This window comes from Colletes latitarsis, chromosome 11 (genome assembly GCF_051014445.1).
Source record: "Colletes latitarsis isolate SP2378_abdomen chromosome 11, iyColLati1, whole genome shotgun sequence".
Classification (NCBI taxonomy): Eukaryota; Metazoa; Arthropoda; class Insecta; order Hymenoptera; family Colletidae; genus Colletes; species Colletes latitarsis.
The window spans coordinates 11,461,461-11,486,339 of record NC_135144.1 but is presented as its reverse complement, the minus strand read 5'-3'; the positions used below and the strand labels follow the sequence as shown (position 1 = coordinate 11,486,339).

At 38.3% G+C, this 24,879-nt stretch overlaps 1 protein-coding gene across 6 annotated transcripts in view; it reads right to left on the bottom strand.

Moving 5' to 3' along the window:
* The window catches only part of LOC143348051 (uncharacterized), a 364,443-nt gene that overhangs the window by 140,404 nt on the left and 199,160 nt on the right, over nucleotides 1–24,879 (bottom strand). For 5 of the 6 annotated variants that reach the window (XM_076777842.1, XM_076777839.1, XM_076777840.1 and 2 more), the window contains one exon: nucleotides 22,108–22,185. In XM_076777842.1, the coding sequence (XP_076633957.1) occupies nucleotides 22,108–22,177 (70 nt within the window). In that variant the 5' untranslated portion in view covers nucleotides 22,178–22,185. Of the gene's footprint in view, nucleotides 1–2,522; nucleotides 2,601–22,107; nucleotides 22,186–24,879 lie in introns of those variants that run through there. The other variant, XM_076777845.1, reaches the window with a different exon arrangement.

Here is a 24,879-nt window from a genome sequence, read left to right as displayed (position 1 = left end):
TATGTAACTCAAAAATTAGAGCAGACTTATTTGTACAACTTCACGACATACGCTCGAATGAACCACCATTAACGAATCGACCTTTTTTAGTACGTTTCAATTTTACATAAAGCTGTTTGCAATTCGCAATTATCTTCGGTTAAAGAAAGCTCTAGTTTTAACGCGAGGAATAGAGCCACATAAGTGGCGCAGAAATGGAAGAGCTTTTTACGAGGTTACCGACCACTCGAGTTTTCGAGTGGTTTTCGCTACGTTTTCGCCACCCCAGCGTTTATGATGGCTCATTCGAGTTCCTCCTGCGAGGCATCCAACGATGCCAAAGAAACGCTAGCGATAATAAAGCTGACGCGTGATGCCGTCGCCTCGAGCTCGCGAGTTTCCGGATGAAAACGCCTCGCGGAAGAGCCCCGTTTCAACCTCGAAATGAACACCGATGCTAGGTTCTGTTTGTTTTTAAACGGTGTCGCTGAGCTGGTTAAAATATTCCCGGGGCCGGAACACGCCTAGTTTACTCCCTTAAATTAAAAAATGTTCACCCATTTTTGCTCTTCGGGGAGCTTGTTAACTAGCATGTTCAGCGAAGACAAATTGACTGTAACGCTGAACTTAGTTTCTGGCGTTACGTACAACAAATGTGTAACAAAATTTTTATAACGTGACACAGCTAGTGCCTTCATCTATTTATAAAAAAATTTCGTCCGATTCATACTTTCAAATGATAAATTCCTAACGAATATACAAACATCGCGGATTCAATTTCTTTTTATTTACTTATTCCGAATTTTATTCGAAATACAAATATTTCCAGGTAACGGATTCATAGCGAAAAACTCTTGGAGGTCGAAAACAATACCGCGGAGAAGTTTCACTTAGAAATACGAGCAGAAGTTTAACAAACAAACGATAGTTTTGTCGTGGATGTTGTATTTGCAACGTCTGCAAACGTAAAATGTTTCATGTTAGGTGCGTCTTTGATTGTACGATAAATAGATCTGCCATTTGATAAGAAAAATATGTTTTCCTGGCGGTCTCGCGCTTTTAGGAACACTTTAATCGTCCTATATTAAATAAAATGCTACATTTGAATGGCGATATTTAAATATTTTCATTGTTCTAAAAGAAAAGTTATATTAAAATATTATATGAATCAATCTCTATTGTCAAAGAGTTTTCAAACTAAATAATGCAAAAATAAATATACAGGGTGTTAGGCCACCCCTGGGAGAAATTTTAATGGGAGATTCTACAGACCAAAATAAGACGAAAATCAAGAATATCAATTTCTTGACTGAGATTTCGTTAAAAAGTTATTAAAAAATTAAATTAAAAAATTTCAAATCATTCCGAAAAAATTATTTCCGGTTGCAAGAATCCATTATAATCATTTTTGGTCATTACACATACCCCCGAAATTCTACCCACTTTCGAGAAACAAATTCCTTAGTAAAAATCTGATATGAGGTCAGAAATGCTTCCTTGAATTTTCATGCGAATCTTTGAAACGTCATAATTTCTGAACGGATTAGACGATTTTAATGTTTAAAAAAGCAAACTACGCGTATTTTGATGGAGAACATGTACAAATCGCAAAAATATTCGAAAAGTTGGTCCTTGACCTCGCAAAGTGAGAAAAACCCCATAAAAATGGTCCAATTTTCAAACCAGCCATAATTCCTACAATAGTGAATATATTTCACTGAAACTTTTTTCTGAAGTAGAGCTCATGGATACCTACAAAAAAGTATTAAACAATTTTTCTGTACAGCGTCAAACAAATTTATTAAAAATGAAAAACTAATTTTTAAGAAAAATCGACAGGGGGTAGGTGCCTAAATTTTTCGATGAAAACAAAAATTCCAAATCGTTCTGGAAAAATTATTGCCGGTTGCGAGGGTCAATTGCAATCATTTTTGGTGAATAGATATACCCCCGAAATTCTACTCAGTTTCGAAAAAAAAATTCGAGTAGGTGGAGAAATTTTTCGGCGAAATTAAAAAATTTCAAATCGTCCTGAAAAAATTATTTTCGGTTGCGGAGGACAATTACAAGCATTTTTGGTCGAATGACATACCCTCGAAATCCTACGCAGCTTCGAGAAAAAAATTCGATTATGTGCTGAAAGTTTTGGGTGAAAGAAAAAGAATTTCGAATCGTCTTGGAAAAATTATTTTTAGTTGCAGGGGTCAATTACAATCACTTTTGGTGAATAGACATACCCCGGAATCCTGCACATTTTCACGAAAAAAATTCAGTACGTGCGGAACTTTAAACGTTAATAACTTCTTAAAGAAGCTTCCATTAACAAATTGGTATTCTTAATTTTCATCTTATTTTGGTCTCTAGAATCTCCCATTAAAATTTTTCCCAGGAGTGACCGAACACCCTGTATAATAAAATTTAATTTTCAACGTTTAATAAACAGAAGATAAATTATTGTCGAAGCGTGGATTTTCCTTGTACAATCTTTGACTATTTAAATCTCTATAAGATTTCTCAAGATAATATGTTAATAAACAACTTACTTGTGCTCTGTATATCGGTGGAAGGTTTGGCCGAAGAGTTCTCAAGCTAAACAATAGAGTTGCGACATCGAGTCTTCACGCACGACTTCCTTCAACCCGTCGAGGACGCCTATTTCTGTCTCCTTTTCTCGCTTGGCCGAGTGTAAAACCAAGAATCAGAGGGGAGGACACCCGCCCCAACCTCAGCCACGACCTTCCTCTACGCGTCGTTCGGGGTCGTGTTTGTGGACGTGGGACACAATCATGACAGGCAAGCTCGCATAATTTTCTTGGTTCGCCGTAGCTTCGGTAGATCAACTTTATCCGACTGTTCGCAGATACCGCAGCCGGAGATAAGGTGCAGCGAGGTGAATTTTTCGTGGATACCCGAACCACCAACCGCGTTTTATCTTCTTGGCTCCTTCTCGCCCGCTGTCTGTCCTCCACCGCCCCCCCCCCCCCGACCGCGCGCGGCGGAAAGATTTTACAGGCACCGGTGGCCACGATAATCATCGGCCGCTTTGTAATCCGGTGTATTTTTATGATTCACGGTCTTTAGGTCCACCGCGGCGCGGCGGCCCGCTAATCGGATTTCTTTTGCTCCAAGAGACGGGATACATTGAAGGGAATTAGGACCGACCGGGGGGGTTAAGCATGGATGGATAATTTGGTTGTAATTCCGACAACGCTTTTCGCTCGTACCCTTTCAAAGCTGCCGATTTTATGCCAGATGGGAACCAGATATCCCGATAATGAAAATACCACGTGTTTTAACTACGCCGGGACTCCATTTATCGAAACGAAATTTTCGTCAGCGTCCGATTTAGTCTTCACAATTGACTTTAGTCTTTCACACGTGTAAACTTCGCAGAGGTTTACTCCATTTTGATCAACACTCGCGGAACATCGTTCACTGTCGAAAGTTATAGGTTTGGAAAGAACACTACAGCGCCATCTTTCGTAGATAGTACGCGGTAAACACACATCGAGTATACACATACGCACGTATACAGCGGCCACAGAATACATATTGTAACAGTCAACTAAATATTTTCTACACTGCGTTTAAATCAGATCCATGCCTCTTATCCAGCAATGACAAAGATAGGCAACAATTAATTTACCAACAACCAAGGTCGAACGGTTCAGTTATCACAATTTGCGACTTAGAATACGATCCGTTCTCTTCAGCGTTCGGTGTATTACTGGTTTGGGGACGAGCCCCTTCTTCCTTTTCTTAAGCGGCGATCATACCTGCTCCACGCGGTCGACTAAAGTTTCTATCGTAAATTTCTAACCTCTTCGCGCTGACAAGTATACATTGTTCAAAATTGAAACGAAACGAAAGAAGATCTCACAAATATGTTAATGTGACATTGTTTTGACACTGTGTTATAACTTTGCCTAACGAAAGTCAGCTTACGTTGACACTTTTCTTTCTAACCTTTTTATTCCATGTTCTTGAAACTTTCATTTTCGTATATTCATTGTTCGTATCTGTCTTTTGGTGAATATTGGAAGGAGGCCTACCACCGTATGCACGTTGCATGGATCGGGGTAATAATTTCCGGCTCCGTAAACGCTAACGATGTTTATCACACTGATCACATTCTCACTAGAGAGACAACTCAATTGACACGCAGTTAACCTCTGGCGGCTCGCAGCGCCACCGCGAGTCGCGGAAAGAGTTGAAAGCCTTGTAGAAAGGAAACAACGACGCTATCGAACAATTAGGTTAGAATACTCGTATCAGGACACAAATAATCATAAATACAAACACTTCTAGCTATCCCCCTGCTCCTTGTATCCAACTATATCGTTGGCAATATATAATATGTATAGAAACACTATAAAATAATGTAAAATAAATATCTTTAATATACAGAAAATGTATATACAGGGTGTTCGGCCACCCCTGGGAAAAATTTTAATGAGGGATTCTAGAGGCCAAAATAAGACGAAAATCAAGAATACCAATTTGTTGATGGAGGCTTCGTTAAAAAATTATAACAATTAAATTAAAAAATTTCAAATCGTTCTGGAAAAATTATTTTTGGTTGCGAGAGTCGATTACAATCATTTTTGGTCATTACACATACCCCCGAAATCCTACGCATTTTCGAGAAAAAAATTCCTTACCGAAAATCTAATTTCAGGCCAGAAATCGTTCCCCGAAATTTCATGTGTATCTTTAAAACATCATAACTTCTGAACGGATTGGACGATTTTAATGTTTAAAAAGGCAAACAACGCGTATTTTGATGTAGAATATGTAGAAATTTTAACAATAATGAAAAAGTTGTTCTTTGACCCCGTAAAATGAAAAAAACCACATAAAAATGGTCCAATTTTCAAACAGCCATAACTCCTACAATTGTGAATATATTTCGATGAAACTTTTTTCTGAAGTACAGCTCATAGGTACCTACAAAAAAGTATTAGACAACTTTTCTGTAGGGCGTCAAATAAAATTACTAAAAATCAAAAACGGATTTTTAAGAAAAATCGACAAGGGGAAGGTGCCTAAAGTTTTCGGCGAAAAAAAAGGATTTCAAATCGTTCTAAAAAAATTATTTTCAGTTGCGGGGGTCAATTACAATAATTTTTGATGAATATACCTACCTCCGAAATCTTATCCACTTTCTAGAAAAAAATTCAGTACGGGCGGAACTTTAAACGTTAATAACTTTTTAATGAAATCTCCATCAACAAATTAGTATTCTTGATTTTCGCCTTATTTTGCCCTCTAGAATCTTCCATTAAAATTTTTCCCAGGGTTGGCTAAACACCCTGTATAAGTATCCCAAGTGTCTTTCTTCTACAGTTAGTCGTAGGTATCCTGTGTTCTCGAAACGTGAAATATAATTAGCACTACTTACCGGTAGATAAAGCTTCCGAGCCCGACGAGCGAAACTTGGCTTCATCGAAGTCGTAGCGTGCAAAATTAATTGGATCGGTCCGTGGGTCGGTCGTTCGTGACGTCGTGTGAGGTTCAAGCAATCCGTGAAATTTTTTGCAAAGCGTCGCTCGCACGTCGCGTCGCGACTACGCTCCCCGGGACTTCCTGTTCGAGGAACGAGAGCCACGTAGAAGGTTAATCAGAGTCGAGGTAAACAAGCGGAGGACCATCTCGCTTGGTAATTAGTAAGGTCCGTTAAAGTGGATTCCGACACTGGCACACGGTGCCACAAAAAAGGAGTGCTGCAACGACGATTAAAAGCCGGCTCGATTCCGCGTTCCCTTTTTCGCGTTCTTCGCCCCTCCTTACTGCTCGCGACCCGACTTTATTCGTACCCTTTTGTGCATTTGCAACCGAGCCAATTCTGCCTTTACGTATTTACACGCTCACTGTCACCTCGTCACACGTATACAGTCACTTTGATACTCGGACACTTTTAACTTTGTATCTTCCTGGAATTTCTAAAGCATTCCATTTGCTTTTTACTATATTTATTTATTATAGACGATGGAAACGTTAAAAATTATTTTCTGGTTGTAACATTATTTCGAAATATCAAAGAAGACGTCTAATTTTACGAACGTATTTGGATGCTAGAAAAGTTTATTATTTTCAGTCATCACTCAATTCTCGATTTATTACTAAATGCACCGAGTTTTTCCAGCACGTTACATAAGTTTCGCTCGTCCGAGAGTGCATCCGGTCCACGAGGTCCGATGCACACTCAAATGCACGTCTGCTATATAGGTGGACGTCCTCACGGAAAATGAATAATAATAATAACAGACGAGGAAAAGATAAAATAAAAAAAAAGGAATATCCGGATCCAACGAAGCGAAATACCGTACTGCCGTTGGCTCGACGACGACCGAGTTTTTCATCGCCGTTACCGATTTATATTTCACGCCAGATTTACCATTGAATATGTACGTTTTTAGTGTATCCTTCGAGCGAGGCGCAGAATGCACCGATGCACTTCGTCAAACGCTACCTCGCACACTCGGAAACCTGGCCCCTATTTTCCACTTTTCTGTTTTTCGCTGATTTTCCCCTTACCTTTCTTTTCTCCTTTTCTCGTTTTCTCGTCCACCCCCGCCGTCGCGTTTCGTACGCTTCTCGGTTAATAGAAAGAGAGAAAACGAACGAAAAGAGATACGTGTTCGAGGACAAGAGGAAAAAGATCGACGAGAGAAAAATGAAGAAAAATTCGTGGACAACCGACTCTCAAACTTTTCGAGACTACGGCAGCTCTGCATTAATCTATCCCGTTAATGTTCTTTATTCGTACGTACGTTGCAGATTTTCGAAAAATAAAACGTTAAGAAATTTTTTTTTTAAGTCAAGATAATAGTCATTGATCACCGAACGAACAAAAATGCTTCATCGAGAGACGAGCAATAGAATCACCAATTCACAGTTTAATTGTCCAATTAAGGAACAAGCGGGTAAATATTATTTTCGACAATTTTCATGCAGCAGTAATTACGCAAACTACGTTTGGACTCTTTCGGGTAGCCGGTATAGTAGTGGCCTTCTTAACAATTTTCGTCCGTTGCTCGCTCGTGTTTGCCCGCATAACCAAATGTGTTTTTGCGCCTCGATTAAGCGCGCACACGTACACAGATCCGTGTGTACACTGTGCTGCAGCAGTGTCTCGTTGCTGGCTGATAGACAAGGCTGAGAAACGGGTAGAAAGGAGAGTGCGAGCAAGCGTCCCAGATAGTCGACGCTTTGTATTTGCCCATTAATAGTGAACTACCATCCTAGCCGGGTTGCCTAGTCGGCGCTGAGAAATTAGCGGAGGCGCTAATTGTGTTACGTAACCTAGTTACCGATGTGTGCACTTGGAAATTTGAAGCGAAGATCCAGCTTCCCGTTCGTTGCTCCACAACCGACGCACCCCCTTTCGAACGAGCTTTTTCGTCCTAATTACCTGATCGTCGACGGTTCCGACTGTTCTACATCCTTAGTCTTTGCTCTCTACCAGCCAACGAGGATTCTAGGTTGTTTTTTATACGACGAGTTGTAATATTCCCATTTTTAAATATTTTTTGCAGCTACAGTTCTCCTCCAAAAAGCTGCCCAGAGAATTCAACGCTACAATAAATCGCAACCATCGTTGCAACCCGGCTGCTTCTCTGGCTCGTGTAAATATTATAAGCGATACAAAATGCAACTACCGAGAGGAGGAAGATATTAATCACGAGGCAATCTCTGCGACGCCCAAAGAGAAAGACTGATTTTAATCCGAAATCTGCGTAAAATAGAGCTACTACTGCTCTTAATATAGAAATCATAGTTGCTCGGGCGAATATCAAAGCATGTATTTATATCTCCTTCTTCCTTAACGTATTAACTACCACGTCACCTATTATAAACGTGACATGACTTTTCACTAAGAAGCTAAAATAGCTAATTCTCAAGATAGAGCACCTCAATTTTAACGAGGCTATAAAAATAAGATCAATGACAAACTGTGGGTATGCTAGTTTCCAATTGTCTGAAAATAAACTATCGTTTTTATGAGCAATTTAAGGGGTCTGATCTGGCAGTCAACGTGTTAAAGAATGTAATTTAAACATTTTTTAAACTGTATCTCATATGAATCCTATGTAAACTGAAATAAACTTCCTTGGAGGTTTCAAATCCTCAATAAAAACGAAAACTAGTGTAATATCAACGTGCGACAACGTGTATATATGTTTTAAAATATTGTAATCGATGTGAGAAACGTTGGCCAAATAAAGAGCAACCATTATTTCTACTCAAGAGTTATTTATTTACTTATGAGGTAAATACCTTCACACTAATTTTACAGTAGTTCTGACTATTTACCAATTTTGTGGACTGGCAAAGGACGTTCAATAATTCGAAAATTGAAGAAAATTTGAAGTTTTAAACAAATGTGGCGACCTTATTAAGGAAACAATTTTTGTTCTGGAAATAAAATGATCCTAATGCTTACCAATGCTTCAAAGACTCGAGGTTCTGCAGGTTCGCAACCCTCCGATCTATTCGTCAGAAATTTCAGTAAATTCATTCTACGGTTCGTGTATTTGTAGCACATCAGAAACGTGAGTTTAATATTTCATACTCTTAAAGAATTTCAAGTTTTCAATTACTTGTTCTCTGAAGATTCAGACATTCCAGTTCGGAGTTTACCACTCTTTAAATGTATATGAAGGAATTTCTCATGACCTCGGTTTCTTGGGCGATTGAAGTCGGAATTCATGAATTTCTCTTAACCAACAGGGCGCATAAATGGAAGAAAGAAAAAATAAATCGAAAAACGTAAGAAACGTGGCTGCTCGTTTTGATGATGTTTATTTTATCCTGAAAATATTTCCCCGAACTACTAACAACCAACAAGCGTTTCGTACTATTATTAATTGGTAGCAAGTCTCTTCTCATTTTAATTTGTGTAATTTGTTATTAAACAGAATATGCAAGGAATCATAAATATCTGGGAAAACCAGGAACTTTGTTGAAATTTTAAATATATTTACTTTATCTTTTCAATGTTTTGATATTGTGATAGCTGTTATTGGGAAAAGCAAACATTTTCTAGAATTGAAGATAGAAAAGTCTCTGAAGGATTCTGATGTTTCTTATAAATTTACTGTCGTCTTGTAGAGTGATCTACGCAAGTTCTTATCAGGATTTTTAACACTGGTTAACACAAACAGATACTTTGAAAAAAAGGGTTAAGAACCAGAGTTCTAGAGATGATATTCCATACGCGACGTCCCAGTTTCTACGTTTCAACGACGGTCCTCAGGACTCCAACAACAGTAAACTTCGATGGAGTATCGTTAAACAGTTCAACGGTTACAGAGCCACAAAGTGAGCGTTAAGATAACCCAGGAATTCTCGCGGCTAAGTGACTTGGTAATATCAAGTGCTCTTAAACGAGCGCGAATCTTCGAGGACCGCATAAGTATTCGACAGCATACGCCCGGCAACCGAGCGGAGTTTTAATCGCGTACGAAGTGTACACGTGTGGCTCGGTTATGGAGGCGAACGTGCACATTGGCCCAGATCCACCGTGTTTTCCACGAGCCACGTAAATATATAAATATGCATTGTGCAACGCGAGGTTGTCGTCGAGTTTGCCGTTCACGATTCCGAAATTTGCGACCGGCCGCGCCTGTAACCGGTTAACTAACGTGCTTCGATGCAGAATTTCTAAATGCACGATGCTTTGAGCTCGAACGACACGAAAACCCTCCGTGTTTTTAAACGCAATACCTCCAAATCGTTCCCACCAATGTGATTCTTAACTCTTTTCTTAATCTTCTAGTTAAATATTTAAGGGTTCAATCTCGTGTGAGACCTCAAAGAAATCAATTTTCTTTTTTAAAGTATATATATTTAAGAATATATTGTTAAATTTTGAAAGAATTGTCTAATATTGTGGATTGCAGAACCTTTTTGCACCTGTGTATTATAAAACTACTGTTAATGAAACGAACCTATTATTATTTCAACTGCAGTATAATAATATCTATACGTAGTAGACGTTCTTTTCTTTCCATCTCTAATTGAAACTTTTCGACTCAAATCCTCGAGTGTTTACCAATCACAAGGAAGTAAATAACGAATTCTAATGTATTAAAAAATAAATTGCGAAAAGCATAGTACGCGTCGCGGTATTTTCTGTCGCCTTCCTCTTACGGTTTCTCATCCGTGAACGTTACAATGCCTATCTGCACGCGGTTCACGTGACACAATGTACAAATATGTTTGCAATGGCTCGAGCGACGTAAGTGTGTCGGGCTCAATAATTCAAAAATTATTCGATGGGCCCATTCATTGGAATTCAAGTGTCAAAGCGAAGTGTTAAGAACGCTGTTGACTGACGAACTCGGCCATCTCTCTTCGGCGCAGTAATTACAAAGTCCTCGTAGATACCATCAAGGGCAAGTCGAAAGGCGACTGAATGGAATTCAGGTCGTTTTATCATCGTCGATCTATAACGCGACCATATCATTTAATGGAATGAAGTCGAGTGGCGCGAATGAATAGAGTCAACAGCTAAGAAAGTCTCACGGACGACCTATTAAGTGATTGCTCGTTATTGTTTTACGATCCCGGCGTGTCATTCATTGGCACGAAGAGGAGTCGAGGGCGCAAAGCAAAGGGATGGTACTAAAATAAAAGTATCAATCTCCAGGACAGGGTATCGGTTGTTGCGCGAAGAGGAAAAGAAGAGATCGATCCATTTTAGAATTAGTTAAGTGCACTGTTCCTGGATCCGAACGATTTATTTTTGTTATAAAACTGCCCTCTCTTGTTTAGGAATTTCAAGTGTTTCGCGATATGCTTTATAACATTCGAATGTTTGAAAACGACGCTTATCACCCGCTCCTTTTAACACGTTGGCCATTGTCACGTGTACGTGATCTACTGTATCAGTCACCATTTCATTATACATTCAACTTATTACGTTTGTTGAAATTACATTTATAATTCCTTATAATAATATTCCTAGCATCTTCGTGTATCTCACTTTGGTCTACAATATCAGTGGTGACGGATAACGGTCTTCGCGTGATACGTGCGGCCATTAAAATGTTAAAACCATGGCAAAAGTTACTGATTACAAACTCTCCTTTAACATATCGATCGTCAAGGTAAGTTTTCGCCATGCAAATTATGATTTCGTTAATGATTACCTTGGCTCCATAAACTGGGACGCGTCACTTAGACATTAATAGTGCTTTGGACGTATTTTATGCTCACGTCGCATACATCATTGAAAACTTTATACCTTCGAAACCTGTTCGCGTGTTTATATACCCTAAATGGTTTTCAAAAAATCTTATGAAGCTAATTAAGGACAAGAAACTGGTTCAAGAAACTACTATTCCGGATAAAACAATTTAATTTCTCGTGTTAGGATTATGCTAACGTGGAAACTCTGAGTTATATACATACAGGGTATTCGGCCACTCCTGGGAAAAATTTTAAAATAGAACGAAAATCAAGAATACCAATTTATTGATGGAGGTTTCGTTAGAAAGTTATTAACGTTCAAAGTTCCGCCCGTACTGAATTTTTTTCTAGAAACTGGGTAGGATTTCGGTGGTATGTCTATTGACCAAAAATGATTGCAATTGAGGCCCGCAGCCGAAAATAATTTTTCCAGAACGATTTGAAATTTTTTTTATCCGCCGAAAAATTTAGGCACCTACCCCCTGTCGATTTTTCTTAAAAATTCCTTTTTCATTTTTAGTAATTTTGTTTGACGTTCTACAGAAAAATTCTCTAATACTTTTTTGTAGGTATCCATGAGCTCTACTTCAGAAAAAAGTTTCATTGAAATACATTCACTATTGTAGGAGTTATGGCTGTTTGAAAATTGGACCATTTTTATGGTGTTTTTCTCATTTTACGGGGTCAAGGACCAACTTTTCGAATATTTTTGCGATTTGTACATATTCTCCACCAAAATACGCGTAGTTTGCTTTTTTAAACATTAAAATCGTCCAATCCGTTCAGAAGTTATGATGCTTTAAAGATACGCATGAAATTTCAGTGAAACATATCAACGCTATAGTCAGACATGAGATTTTCGGTAATGAATTTTTTTCTCGAAACTGAGTAGGATTTCGAGGGTATGTCTGTTGACCAAAAATGCTTGCAATTGACCCCTGCAACTAAAAATAATTTTTCCAAGACGATTCGAAAGTTTTTTTTTTCACCCTAAACTTTCAGCACTTACTCGAATTTTTTTCTCGAAAGTGGATAGGATTTCGGAAGTATGTGTATTCAACAAAAATGATTGTAATTGACCCCCGCAACCGAAAATAATTTTTTTAGAACGATTTGAAATTTGTTAATTTAATTTTGTAATAACTTTTTAACGAAGCCTCAGTGAAGAAGAAATTGATATTCTTGATTTTCGTCTTATTTTGGCCTCTGGAATCTCCCATTAAAATTTTTCCCAGAGGTGGCCGAACACCCTGTATAACGTACCTTCTACGAATACGTAAATATAACATACACTGACCTTAGTTCAATAGGTTCTCTTAATTGAAAGAGAAACACATAATGATAGCACACTGGAACAGTATTTATAATTTCTTCAGTGTTTCATGAACTTACATTGAGTTATTACGTTCAATTGGTGTCTACAGTTTTACTACATTGCTATTTTATAATAGATCGTGGCAGAAAGCTTAGTGAAAATGAAATTAGCACAATTTAGCTCTGAGCTATAAGCCCATATAAGTATTAATTTTATGAAAAGAAATGCAACGAACATATATGACATATGCAGCACAAATGTTTTTATACAAAATATGTAAAACATGTAAAATAAAAAATATATTTTTAAACACCTCTAGCGATGAAACAAACTTTTATTTAGGTTTCACTCGTTTATGTATTTCCTAGAAACATATGCATTTGCATAAACATCCGCAGTCTACTCATAACATACGCAATTAACGAGACTTTTACACATATTATGCAACTGTATTATATCAAAGGGTGTACAAACCCGTAAATGAATGAACGAAAAATAAAAAAATAGATTTCGTTTTGCAAAGTTAAAAGTTTTTTCATTGTTTCGTTCGACCTGAGAATCCCCGTTGCGTGAAAGTACGGGGTAAATAACGAAACACAAATTTCGCTCGTTTCGTTCGAACTCGGTTAAATATCTCCCTTCTGTAAATCTGCGTTCGTTCGAATCGCCGAGCGCCGCGGTAATCGTCGCCGTTCGAAGTTCCACGGGATTGCAATTGCAATTACATGTACCATTTTACCCGCAGAATTCAATCAACCATCGCCGCGAAAGAGAGGACGAAGAGCAAAGGGGAGGAAAGAAAGATGGACGCGGACCGTTGAAGGCTTCAACGACAGACCGACCGGAGGACTCGTTCGGGGCAACAATATATTATCGGACGTATCCCGTTACTTTACGGTCCATTAACCGGAAACTTCGCGTATTGCTCGTCTCCGCGTAATGTTAATTCCGACGCGGCACACGCGGAAATGGAAATGCACTTTTGTACAAAGTTACAAAACCGCTCGCCGGGGACAAGGAACGAACGAATTCAACGTTCCGCTTCGGGCCATGGTTTTTCCTCTCTCTTCCTCTTTTTCCGTCGTTCTTCCCTTTTTGCCAGGCTTTCCCGGCCACGGTCTGTAAACGTGCATTTTCATCGTCGCAAAATTAGTTCCCTTCCGATGAAAAAGCTTACTTCTATCAGGGAAAGCGCGCGCACGAGCGCGCTCCGCGTATCCCCGCCTTTTTTCCCCTGTGCAGATTGCTTCAAAGCAAATGTCCCTCTTCCCCCACCCCTCTCCCTCTTCCCTTTCTCATGCTCTGACTTTGCTCGACGAGGAAATTACGGGAACCGGAAGTAAATCTAACGAATTTCCATTGTAACTCGAAGCAACTCGAGAGGCGCCCGGGCTAAGCCGTGAACCGTTGATCTTCATCTTTTTTTCAGACAACAGCCTCCCTCCCCCCTTTTTCAGCGAAGTTGGCGAACACTGATTGCCCGGAAGGGTGATCGTTGAAGTCCTAACCTGACGCGTACACTTCAGGCTTAGCCGAAAGTCAGACACGCGGCGATGATAGCTGGAGATCAAACGACGAGAATTGGAGCAGAAATAACGAAACTAAGCCGAGAAACTTTCGTAGTTTCAGAAACGAACGGTTGCACTGGATCGCTTACGTGCCTAGAACCTACGAAGTTTGAAAAAAAATCGGATTATTTGGTTATGGAAAATGAACATGATACTTTAAACGTTATCTGCAACGTTTACTTCGGGTAATTGTACAGTTGTTTCTCGTATATGGAATTTTTTTTCCACGAATCGCGCCACTTAGGAGAAACACGGCTATCGTTACTCTCGACAACGCGCTAACAGCTTCGTTCTCTGGGCGGCAATCGCTTTTGAAACAATCGAAAAATTCGCGTTTTATGCGAATAGTTTACGATGCTGCGGAAGTGGGCCACGTATGGCGGAATTGCAAAAATACGGTACGGCGTAAATCGCGAAAACGGCTCCGTAGGATTGTTCGATGGAGCCCAGGACCGAAACTGGCCTCGTATTTACAGTAGTGGACAAAAATATGTCATTTGGCCCATTTCTATGTATACAAGGGTGTTCGGCCAACCCTGGGAAATTTTTAATTGGAGATTCTAGAGGCCAAAATAAGACGAAAATCAAGCATACTAATTTATTGATTGAAGCTTCGTTAAAAAGTTATTAACGTTTAAAATTCCGCCCGTACTGAATTTTTTTCTGAAAAATGCGCAGGATTTTGAGGGTATGTCTATAGACCAAAAATGATTGTAATCGACCCCTGCAACTGAAAATAATTTTTTTAGAACGATTTGAAACACATGAAATTTCAGGGGAATCATTCATTCATGATCAGACATATTTTCGGTAACGAATTTTTTTCTCGAAACTAGGTAAGATTTTCGGGGTATGTGTAATTACCAAAAATGATTACAATTGACTCCCGCAACCAAAAATAATTTTTTTAGAACGATTTGAAAAATTTGTTTTTCGCCGAAAAATTTAGGCACCCACATCCTGCCGATTTTTCTTAAAAATTCCTTTTTCATTTTTAGTAATTTTGTTTGATGCCTTACAGAAAAGTTGTCTAATACTTTTTTGTAGGTACCCTTGAGCTCTATCTCAGGAAAAAGTTTCATTGAAATATATTCACTATTATAGGAGTTATGGCTGTTTGAAAATTGGACCATTTTTATGGGATTTTTCTCATTTTGCGGGGTCAAGGAACAATTTTTCGAATATTTTTGCGATTTGTATATATTCTCCATCAAAATACGCGTAGTTTGCTTTTTTAAACATTAAAATCGGCTAATCCGTTCAGAAGTTATGACGTTTTAAAGATTCGCATAAAAATTCGGCCAGACATTTCTGGCCAGAAATTATATTTTCGGTAAGGAATTTTTTTCTCAAAACTGAGTAGGATTTCGGGGGTATGTCTATTGACCAAAAATGCTTGCAATTGATCCCTGCAACTAAAAATAATTTTTCCAGAACGATTTGAAATTTTTCTTTTTTGCCGAAAAATTTAGGCACCCTGTCGATTTTTCTTAAAATTTCGTTTTTCATTTTTATTAAATTTGTTTGACGCCGTATGGAAATCTTGTCTAATACTTTTTTGTGGGTATCCATGAACTCTACTTCAGAAAAAAGTTTTATTGAAATATATTCACTATTGTAGGAGTTATGGCCGTTTGAAAATTGGATCATTTTTATGGGGTTTTTCTCATTTTGCGGGATCAAGGAACAATTTTTCGAATATTTTTGCGATTTATACATATTCTCTATCAAAATACGCGTAGTTTGCTTTTTTAAACATTAAAATCGGCTAATCCGTTCAGAAGTTATGACGTTTTAAAGATACACAAGAAATTTTGGAGTGACATTTCTGGCCTGAAATTATATTCTCGATAAGGAATTTTTTTCTCGAAAATGGTTAGTATTTCGAGGGTATATCTATTGACCAGAAATGATTGTAATTGACTCCTGTAACTAAAAATAATTTTTTCAGAACGATTTGAAATTTTTTTTTTCGCCGAATTTGTCCACCTACTCGAATTTTTTTCTCGAAATAGATTAGGATTTCAGGGGTATGTGTTTTCACCAAAAATGCTTGTAATTGACTCCCGTAATCGAAAATAATTTTTCCAGATCTATTTGAAATTTTTTAATAACTTTTCAGATCTCGTCAATTTTATAGTATATCTGTATCATTCGATCTATTACATTCTGAGTAAATCAAAACAAATAATCACAATAAAGTTGTTTCAATGTTATATAATTTACAAAATTTATGAATTTTCCGGAGAAATTGTTTTAATCCTTCGAAAAAGAAACGTGCAAACGTTGGTTCTGTTGCGTTATTAGTTTATCTAGAAGTGTTTGTCGTAAAATGACACAAACGTTAACACACTCATCACTACTTTACAGAATCAGGAAAATCGTAGTCCGCTGTATGAAAATCGAACATATCAACCCCGAAGCGATATTCATTTTACGAATCATTACTGTATTTCTTTGATAGAACTATGTCTCGTAATTTTTTACCATGCTAAAGTGGCTCGTTTGTCGCGAAGCACCGAGTGCAATACCTTGGAACTTTCAATTATCTCCAGGAATGTATTTTTTCGTTGCCCGAGTCGCGTCGATGAATCTTCGAAAGCAGTGAATTATTTGCCAATGATGGCCCTCGACAAACGGAGAAAACGTCAACACAATTCTACGCAGATGTCCCACCGCAACCATGTCGCCATCAACGGTCTTTGCGTCATTGTCCCCCGAGATTCATGCCATTAACAAGTTCCGAGCTTCTTACTTTCTATTGAGAACTCTCTGAAATGTCGGTGCTCCGGTCCACTTCGGCCGACAAAGACGGTTTGTGCCAGACCCGAAGCTGCCAATTAAGGTAGTTATCAAATTCAACGACTCAAAGAGAATCAGTGATCGCGAACCGGAACTGGAATGTTGGCTACATCGGCCGTAGCGCGCCCCCGCGCATATACACACATCGCTCGTTAACTTTTTCACCTTGGAACTTCTCCTTTGATCAATCTAAGAAGCATCGAACCCCGTCGATTTCCTATGGTCGTACTTCCCCCATTAATACCTTCGCCCCACAGTGGCGTTGCGTCGCTGCGGTGTGGGAACTCGTGAGAATCGTAGGAGGACAGAAAAGGAAAAGAGGGGGCGTGTTTTGTCTGGGCCTGCTAGTGGAATCGTCAGTAAGGCTTTCTACTATTCAGAGATGACTTGTTGGCTAGGTACCTACAAACTAAACGGGGCAAGGGCAAGGAGAGAAGGTCTACGCGTCGCCTTATTCCCACCATAGAGGTCCGCTCTGGCGTCACGCTACATAATAGCAGGGTTTCCATAACCACGAGAGATACATTTTTGTTCTATTCATGGCTAGTATTTTGAGCGTACGGTTATGCCAATGTCTCTCATATACGTTTCGTTCGCGTCCTTTGTCACGTGATGGAATTGTAGTTGTGAGCAGACCAGGCTATGGCCAATCGGCGTGCTTAGCCAACAAGGCATCACTGGACAGTAGCAGGCCCTGGGATATTAGGAAGTCGTTCGAGCGCTTGTGAGAGCACGACCCCTCTGGTGGCGAGCCTAGGAGGCGACGCTACACAGATATTTCGGGGCACAGAACATTTTTATCGCACACGTTCCACAGACACGAGTGAAAATTCAAAGAGAGAGGGAACAGCAATTTGGCAAGCACGCACTTCTACTAATTGCGAGCCCCGGACTCATCTGGAAATGGTGCTTACGTTGCTAAAAATACACTTTGAAACTTGGATGTTAAATAATTTGAAAACTATTAATAATAGTCGTTTCGCAAAAGGCCATTAAAATGCGAGCGAAATGTGTCCCTTTGTTAGCAGTTGGATTTCTAGTTACTAAAATGCGACTTTTGTGTATAAAACAGCGGACAAGAGATTCTCTATTCTAATGAACCTACCCCGATAGGTGCAGAATATGTGATATTTTTTAGAATTCCAAAATTAAACACGAGCATCAAGGTTTCTATGTAGTCGAATACATTACCATTAGAAAATGTTCGACTCGAGAAATTTTAAAAGGTGATGGGGGACGTGTCGTGGACATTTAACTGTTTCTTGCTCCGATCCCCATTTGGCCGTTCCACGCCCGGAGAATGAAAAGAACCGGCCAAGATCTCTCCAGATACCCGAAGCGATCGATTGTTTCGCGAGAACCATTAACGAATTTCCAGCTTCTTAGTTCGCGTCCAGCCAAGGCAGCACTTCAATCGACGTAGACGCCTAGCGTCGTTAGTCTCGAAGCCGCCAATTAAGTCAAAAGGGGGAAAGTCTCGTGGAGTTCTCAGGGTCCTTCGTAGCGATGCGGTTCCTTTACTCCGTCGGGAAAGGAAGAAGAGGGGGGAAGAGAGTGCACTTTGGCCATGAACAGCCTTCGCCCCCGCGTGTCCCGTGCGAGCCCCCCTCCCCTGTCTCGCCTTCTCTAACCCACCGAGATCGAACTTCAAGTTACTAGACCGATGAACACGGGATTGTTCGTGGCTGCGACACGGGACGAGGACGGGAGATTTGCTTCGATGGCATGAAACAAGTTGCATACCACTGTACAAGGACTGAATCGAGTGCCAGGGGTTTTAGGTACATGGTCTGGAACGTGTGCCAGAATGCACCGAAAGGATACTGACCCCTTTATTCGAATTCCAAATGTTTCGAGCTGTGCGTTGCTTCTTTACAAAATCTACGGGAACTGCTTAAAACATTCTAGAAACGTAATAACTAACGTCAATTAACGAGGAGAGGATCTAGAGTGTGACATTTCGCGTTGCATCCTCTGGAGACATCGCTTTTTGTTGGGATAAAAAATAGATTTACGAAACCCGTCAATTTAACGGGTGTTAGATTCCATACTTAAAGTTACTCGTAAATGTTATTTGTTAGCAATTTATGTTAAATTTTATTGATGCAATGATGTCAACCTATATTCTATTCAAAAGAAGAATTACAGTGTAATCTCTGATAATTAATGTCTGAAAATCTAATGTTAAGGAATTACAAAACTTTCTTACGCGTTGAAATGTGTTTCAAGAACAGTATCATTTTTTTCTACTTATATTTACTATTACCTATAATATTACATGCTGAAGTGTATCATTTTAAATGACTCAATAGGGGAAATAAATATTTCCTATTAACACGTTCACTGTCAGATCAAAATCGTATAATACTCTGCAAAAGTAAAATTTTGATTTTAGACCATTATAAGGTACATAACCTAAACTTTATTTCAGAATTTTATTTCCCTCAACCTCTTAACTTGAGAATTCATTTTTCTAGTATCATAGTAGCAAATCCTGTCACTGTAAAGTGTTAATGGAAGATTTAAATTTTTATTCTTTTTATTACACTTTATGAAAATGTTACCAATGATATTGTAAGGGGTTAGTGACGAAAATGAGCCCAAGCACGACCTCGTTTAACTACGTTTACTTACACGTATTAATATTCGTTGAGTATAACCATTTTAAAAGAGTTTTACCCTATTAAGAAAATCGAAAATGAGTTTTCTAAAATACTATTAATTGCATTTCATCATTATAGAATGTATAAAAACATTTTGTTACTTTACTAAAGAGCATACACGTTGAAAAATATCAGAGAGAATCGCGAGAATACGACTTGGACATCCATGCAAGTAGAAATAGCCAATAGAATTAGTCAGACGCGCCAAGCAAGTTGTATTAAATCTAATCATTATCATTGGTAAATGTATAGTAACAGTTTGTTATTTTACTAAATAGTATACACGACGAAAAATATGAGAAAGTAATGGTGAGAATATTATTAGAATACCTCTGCAAGTGGAAACAGTACACATTGATCAGACGCGACAGGCAAATTGTACCAAATCTAATCATTATCGTTATTAAATGTATAATACTATTTTCTTATGTTACTAAATAGTATATACGACGAAAAATATGAGAAAGTAATAGTAAAAATACAATTTGAATATCTATGCAAGTGGAAATAGTAAATATTAGTCAGACGCTTTAGGCAGATTGTAACAAATCTTACGCGTGTTCGACAAGTTTTAAATATTCGAACATTTTCCAACCTTCCTGGTCGTACTATGATTACAAGGGCATTCTGTATAAAATAAAAAGCAAAAAAGTACAGTGAACGCGCAAGAATGAAATAAAATTTAGTATTCGTTAATAAATTAATATGGAACAACTTAATCCCCATTTTATTTTAGTACTTTTTTTTTGGTAATCCCAGACACCTCTTTATAGAACAGAATGCTTTATACTGGAACTATAATTTGTTCATACCGTACACACTTCGTCAGCATTTTTATATGCTTCGTATATTGCCGACACGCAAGCACTATATCGGTATGTAAATGAATACGACTACGGACAACTTCCTCCATTTTACCAACCATTCTTCCGTGCATAACGTAATTGTTTGATGTTGTGTCGACACGATTCATAAACAGGCACGCCTTCCTGTTTGTTATATTTTCAGCCTTAAATACCAGGCTAATTTCGCATGGTTTAGTTTAATAGTTTTCTTTACTTTGCCACCTCGATATTTTCTTTCTCAACACACTTCCGATCCCGCCAAAGCTTTGCTAAAATTTATTGTGAGACCAACGATGCGTACCAAATCATTCTAAAGATAAATTAATTAATTTAATATACATTGAAATGAAACTGTTTTAATTTGGCCATATTATATTGTAATTTGCACTTGAAGGTTTCACGGGCGCGATTAAACTTCTGTTGTAATGTTTTACGATTAAAAGAATTTTCGAACAGCGCGTAGAACACTATCGGTGAAGTCGATTTTCATTTGTTTCGCGAAAAACGCGAGCCACTGTCGGTCAACAAGGGCTTGGAGGGTAGCGAAACTCTCGGAAAAATATTCCTCTACAGGCCATTCCCAGAAAGAGAACCGTGGTTGTTTCTTATTTTCATTTCAAATACAATTTTCCCCGGTCTATTTCATTTCCATCTGCGCGCGAAGGGGAGAATGAAAAGTGCTCGATCGCGCAAGATACCATCTGCAGAGCGTCGAAACAGAACGAACGATCGCGAGGCTCGATGTTCGAAAATATTCCTCAAATCGATGTTTTCCAAACCAGTACCCCGCTAAATTTTACCAAAAGTGTGCGGCTAAATAAAAATTTACGCGTTAAATTCCGAGATAAGTAACACCGAGTAAATTCTTGTTCAGAAAAGCAGCTTACACTCTTATACTTACGGGACATTAAAAATTATGTCCAAGCCCTGCTTATACGTGTAATCAGCTTATATTGTTAAAGGACAATTCCTTCGATCGAAACATCAAACGAATCAGCGATACTCGATTAGAGGTTATTAATTGCAAGAGAAAGGAAATATGGGGTAACTTGGCTATGGTTACGGTTTCCAGGGTTTTATATCCAGAAATCGTAATCCAGCCCCCGAAGTTGTCCCCGCACGAATTCACGCCAGATTTCACTGGAGTGAGATAGATTAAGGATTTCGCGCACCCTCTCGTCAGGCCAGGGTAATAGAAAGAAGAAAGTGGATCCAATTCGACTGTTTTTCTGGTTTAGATGCCCGTTTTCACGGCTCGTTGCCGGGAACTACCAGTTGCACCCCCTTCCAACCCCGCTGATTCGTCGTCCTCTCAAACTGTCGATCGTGGGAATGATTTATGGCGCGATAATGGCGGTGGTCCACGCTCGGAAATCGTACCGTCGGTTTTATCGTCGAATTCAACCCTTTCGAGTATCGTTGTACCGACACCGAACATTTTATCGACAATTTTATGTTTGTACGCGGTTGTATTGTTTGGTTCTTTCGAAGAGCTCGGTGGGCCAGAGATCCGCGAACCGTTGTGATTTATAGCACGAGAATGAATTAAAGTCGAATTTGGTAGTTTCGTTCGTTTGGTAGAAAGTTCTAACGGACGATTATCCATTTATTCTAGCAAGTTTCTCGAAAGGTATTCATCGGCCTGTCGCACGGTCGATACACGAAATAATGAGATGATTGCGGACGATATAATTTATTCCACGATCGCTGGATAAGATATTACAAGAATAACCTCTTACCGGCATGCGATGCATCCAGAATGCACGAAAGCGGCAACAGAAAGCAAGTCAGCACCAATGGCCACTTCATCTTCGAATCTGGAACAACAGACAAAATTATTTATGCAACTGTACCGGTTAAAATATCAAAAAGAAAGAGACCTTTAAGGGTTTTCCTACTGAGAATAATTATAGCTTCGTTATAACATTCGTTGAAAGCTTGATTGACTCGAGGTGGCAGACAAATAAAATGGCAAAATGGTAATTTACAAGATTACATAAAAATACTTGGAAAACCATTTGCATGTATGCAACAATAATGAATGGCGAAGTGTACAACTTATTATTATTTACATAAGGTAAAAATATGAAATATTCTGGCGAATAATTAAATAACACCTGTTTGAAAAAAATCTTTCATAGTACAAGAGAAAATTATTTGAGAGATAAATTAAATAACGTAGATTACGTAAAAATACGTAGAAAACCCTACGAAAAGAATTTTTGTATCATTTGCATGTATGCAACAATACTGAAAGGCGAAGTGTACGAGAACTTATTATTATTTACATAAGATAAAAATTTGAAGTATTCTGGCGAATAATTAAATAACACCTGTTAAATTAAATAACGTATATTACGTAGAAATACGTGGAAAATAATATTACGAAAAGAATTGTCGTATTACTTGCATGTATACAACAATATTGAAAGTGTACGAGAGCTTATCTGACACAATGTAAACGGAGTTTTACTGTAAGGTAAACAAATGAAGTTTTCCGAGGAATAATTGAATAACATCTGTTTGAAAATAATCTTTGATGGTGGACGAGAGAATCATTTGAGAAATAAATTGAATAACGTGGAATTCGATCCGAAGGAGACGCTGAGAAAAAACACACCCGGCAGGAATTAATTCGGGCGTGTATTCGTTTTCAAAGAGCGACAGGCCACAATTAGGGGAGAGCCCGTATGTGCGACGTGTATTACCGGGAAAAGTGTTGAACTAATCCTCCTTTCGCTCGACCAGAGTCGGATACTGATGGATGCGCCTCCGGCCATATCTACTACCGGGGAAACAGATCGCTTTCGACGCGATAGAAATTCGACGATCGATACCGTTCGAATTTTTACGACGCGGTGGACCTGCCAATATCCAGGAAACTCGTCCAAGCAAATTTAGAGATGGGTCAAAAGTAATTTTCGACGCGGACGTTGAAACGTAACGTAGAGGCGAATTCTTGCGACGGTAAGCAAAACGTGAAAAATTAATACAGTTTGGAGAAAGCGCAGCACATTTCAAATACCAAAGTGCCTAACGGATTATTAACATTATTAATAATCGCAGTAAATATTCAGCTAAATCTGTTAGACTTGTGGATGAACTGTGATTTTACTATTTTCGTCTGAATTTATTAAGGAATTAAAAATGCCAACTCGCAAGCTTTTTAGATGGGATTACTTAAATTAATGTATATTTATTTTTTCGGTGCTTTTGAATAATTTTCTAGTGAGAGAATTTTTCAATGTATAAAATAAATAAAATTCAGATGAGGCAAGAATACAATGGTCCTGTTTTTAAATATATAAACGCCAATTTGCAAGTTTTTTATATGGGAACATGTAAATAAATGTATATTTATTTTTTCGGTGCTTTTGAATAATTTTCTAGTGAGAGAATTTTTCAATATATAAAATAAATAAAATTCAGATGAGGCAAGAACACAATGGTCCTGTCTTTAAATATATAAACGCCAATTTGCAAGTTTTTTATATGGGAACATGTAAATAAATGTATATTTATTTTTTCGGTGCTTTTGAATAATTTTCTAGTGAGAGAATTTTTCAATGTATAAAATAAATAAAATTCAGATGAGGCAGGAATACAATGGTCCTGTCTTTAAATATATAAACGTCAATTTGCAAGTTTTTTATATGGGATTAATTAAACTAATGTTTAAATTAGACGAGGTTTGGTGAATACAACGGTTGGAATAAAACATCCCAACGAAGCTGTCATAATTTTCGTCCTGTTGTAAAATGTATCTATGTAACATTGTATATTACCATAATGGAAAATTTGTTTCTTAAATCTGAGAGATAGTCGTTTCTGTTGTAAGATTGCTTTCAATTTATCCAATTGTGAACAATATCTCTCGCTATTAATTGTTCAGTTGTCAGAGTTTACAATAAAGTATTGAAATACTTGACAATCCCGTGTGCAGAACGATCGCCATCCACCACGTTCTAATGCCGTGCAATTTTTCAAACTAACGCGAAACAATTTGCGACGCGAGAAAGTCGACGTTTCATGAAATCGAAAGAGGCCATAAATTTCCCATCGTTGCGGTATCTTTGAAAACCGCGGCACGAACGAACAGTTTCGTCGCGTCCGGGGTAAACGATCGCCCTGCTGATGTTCCTTCTAATTTCCGAGAAGAAGGATAAGGAAAGAAAGATGGAGAGCAAGGAGTTAATATCCACGGAGAACCTTTTATTTTCCCCTATTAGCCAGATCCTGTAACAATGTGTCAATGATCTTGGCTTTTAGCTCAGTAAATCCTCGAAGGCGTAATTGACGTATTATTTTAATTGTTATATTTATGAAGAAAGTGCAAAACATGTAAAAAAAAAAATTAAATTTACAGAAAGACATCATTTACACTCGCATTCGGGGCTATTTAAATATATTTGTAATTCATATCTAAATAGAAAAATATATTTCGTTATTCAACCAAATATTATACAGGGTGTTCGGCCACCCCTGGGAAAAATTTTAATGGGAGCTTCTAG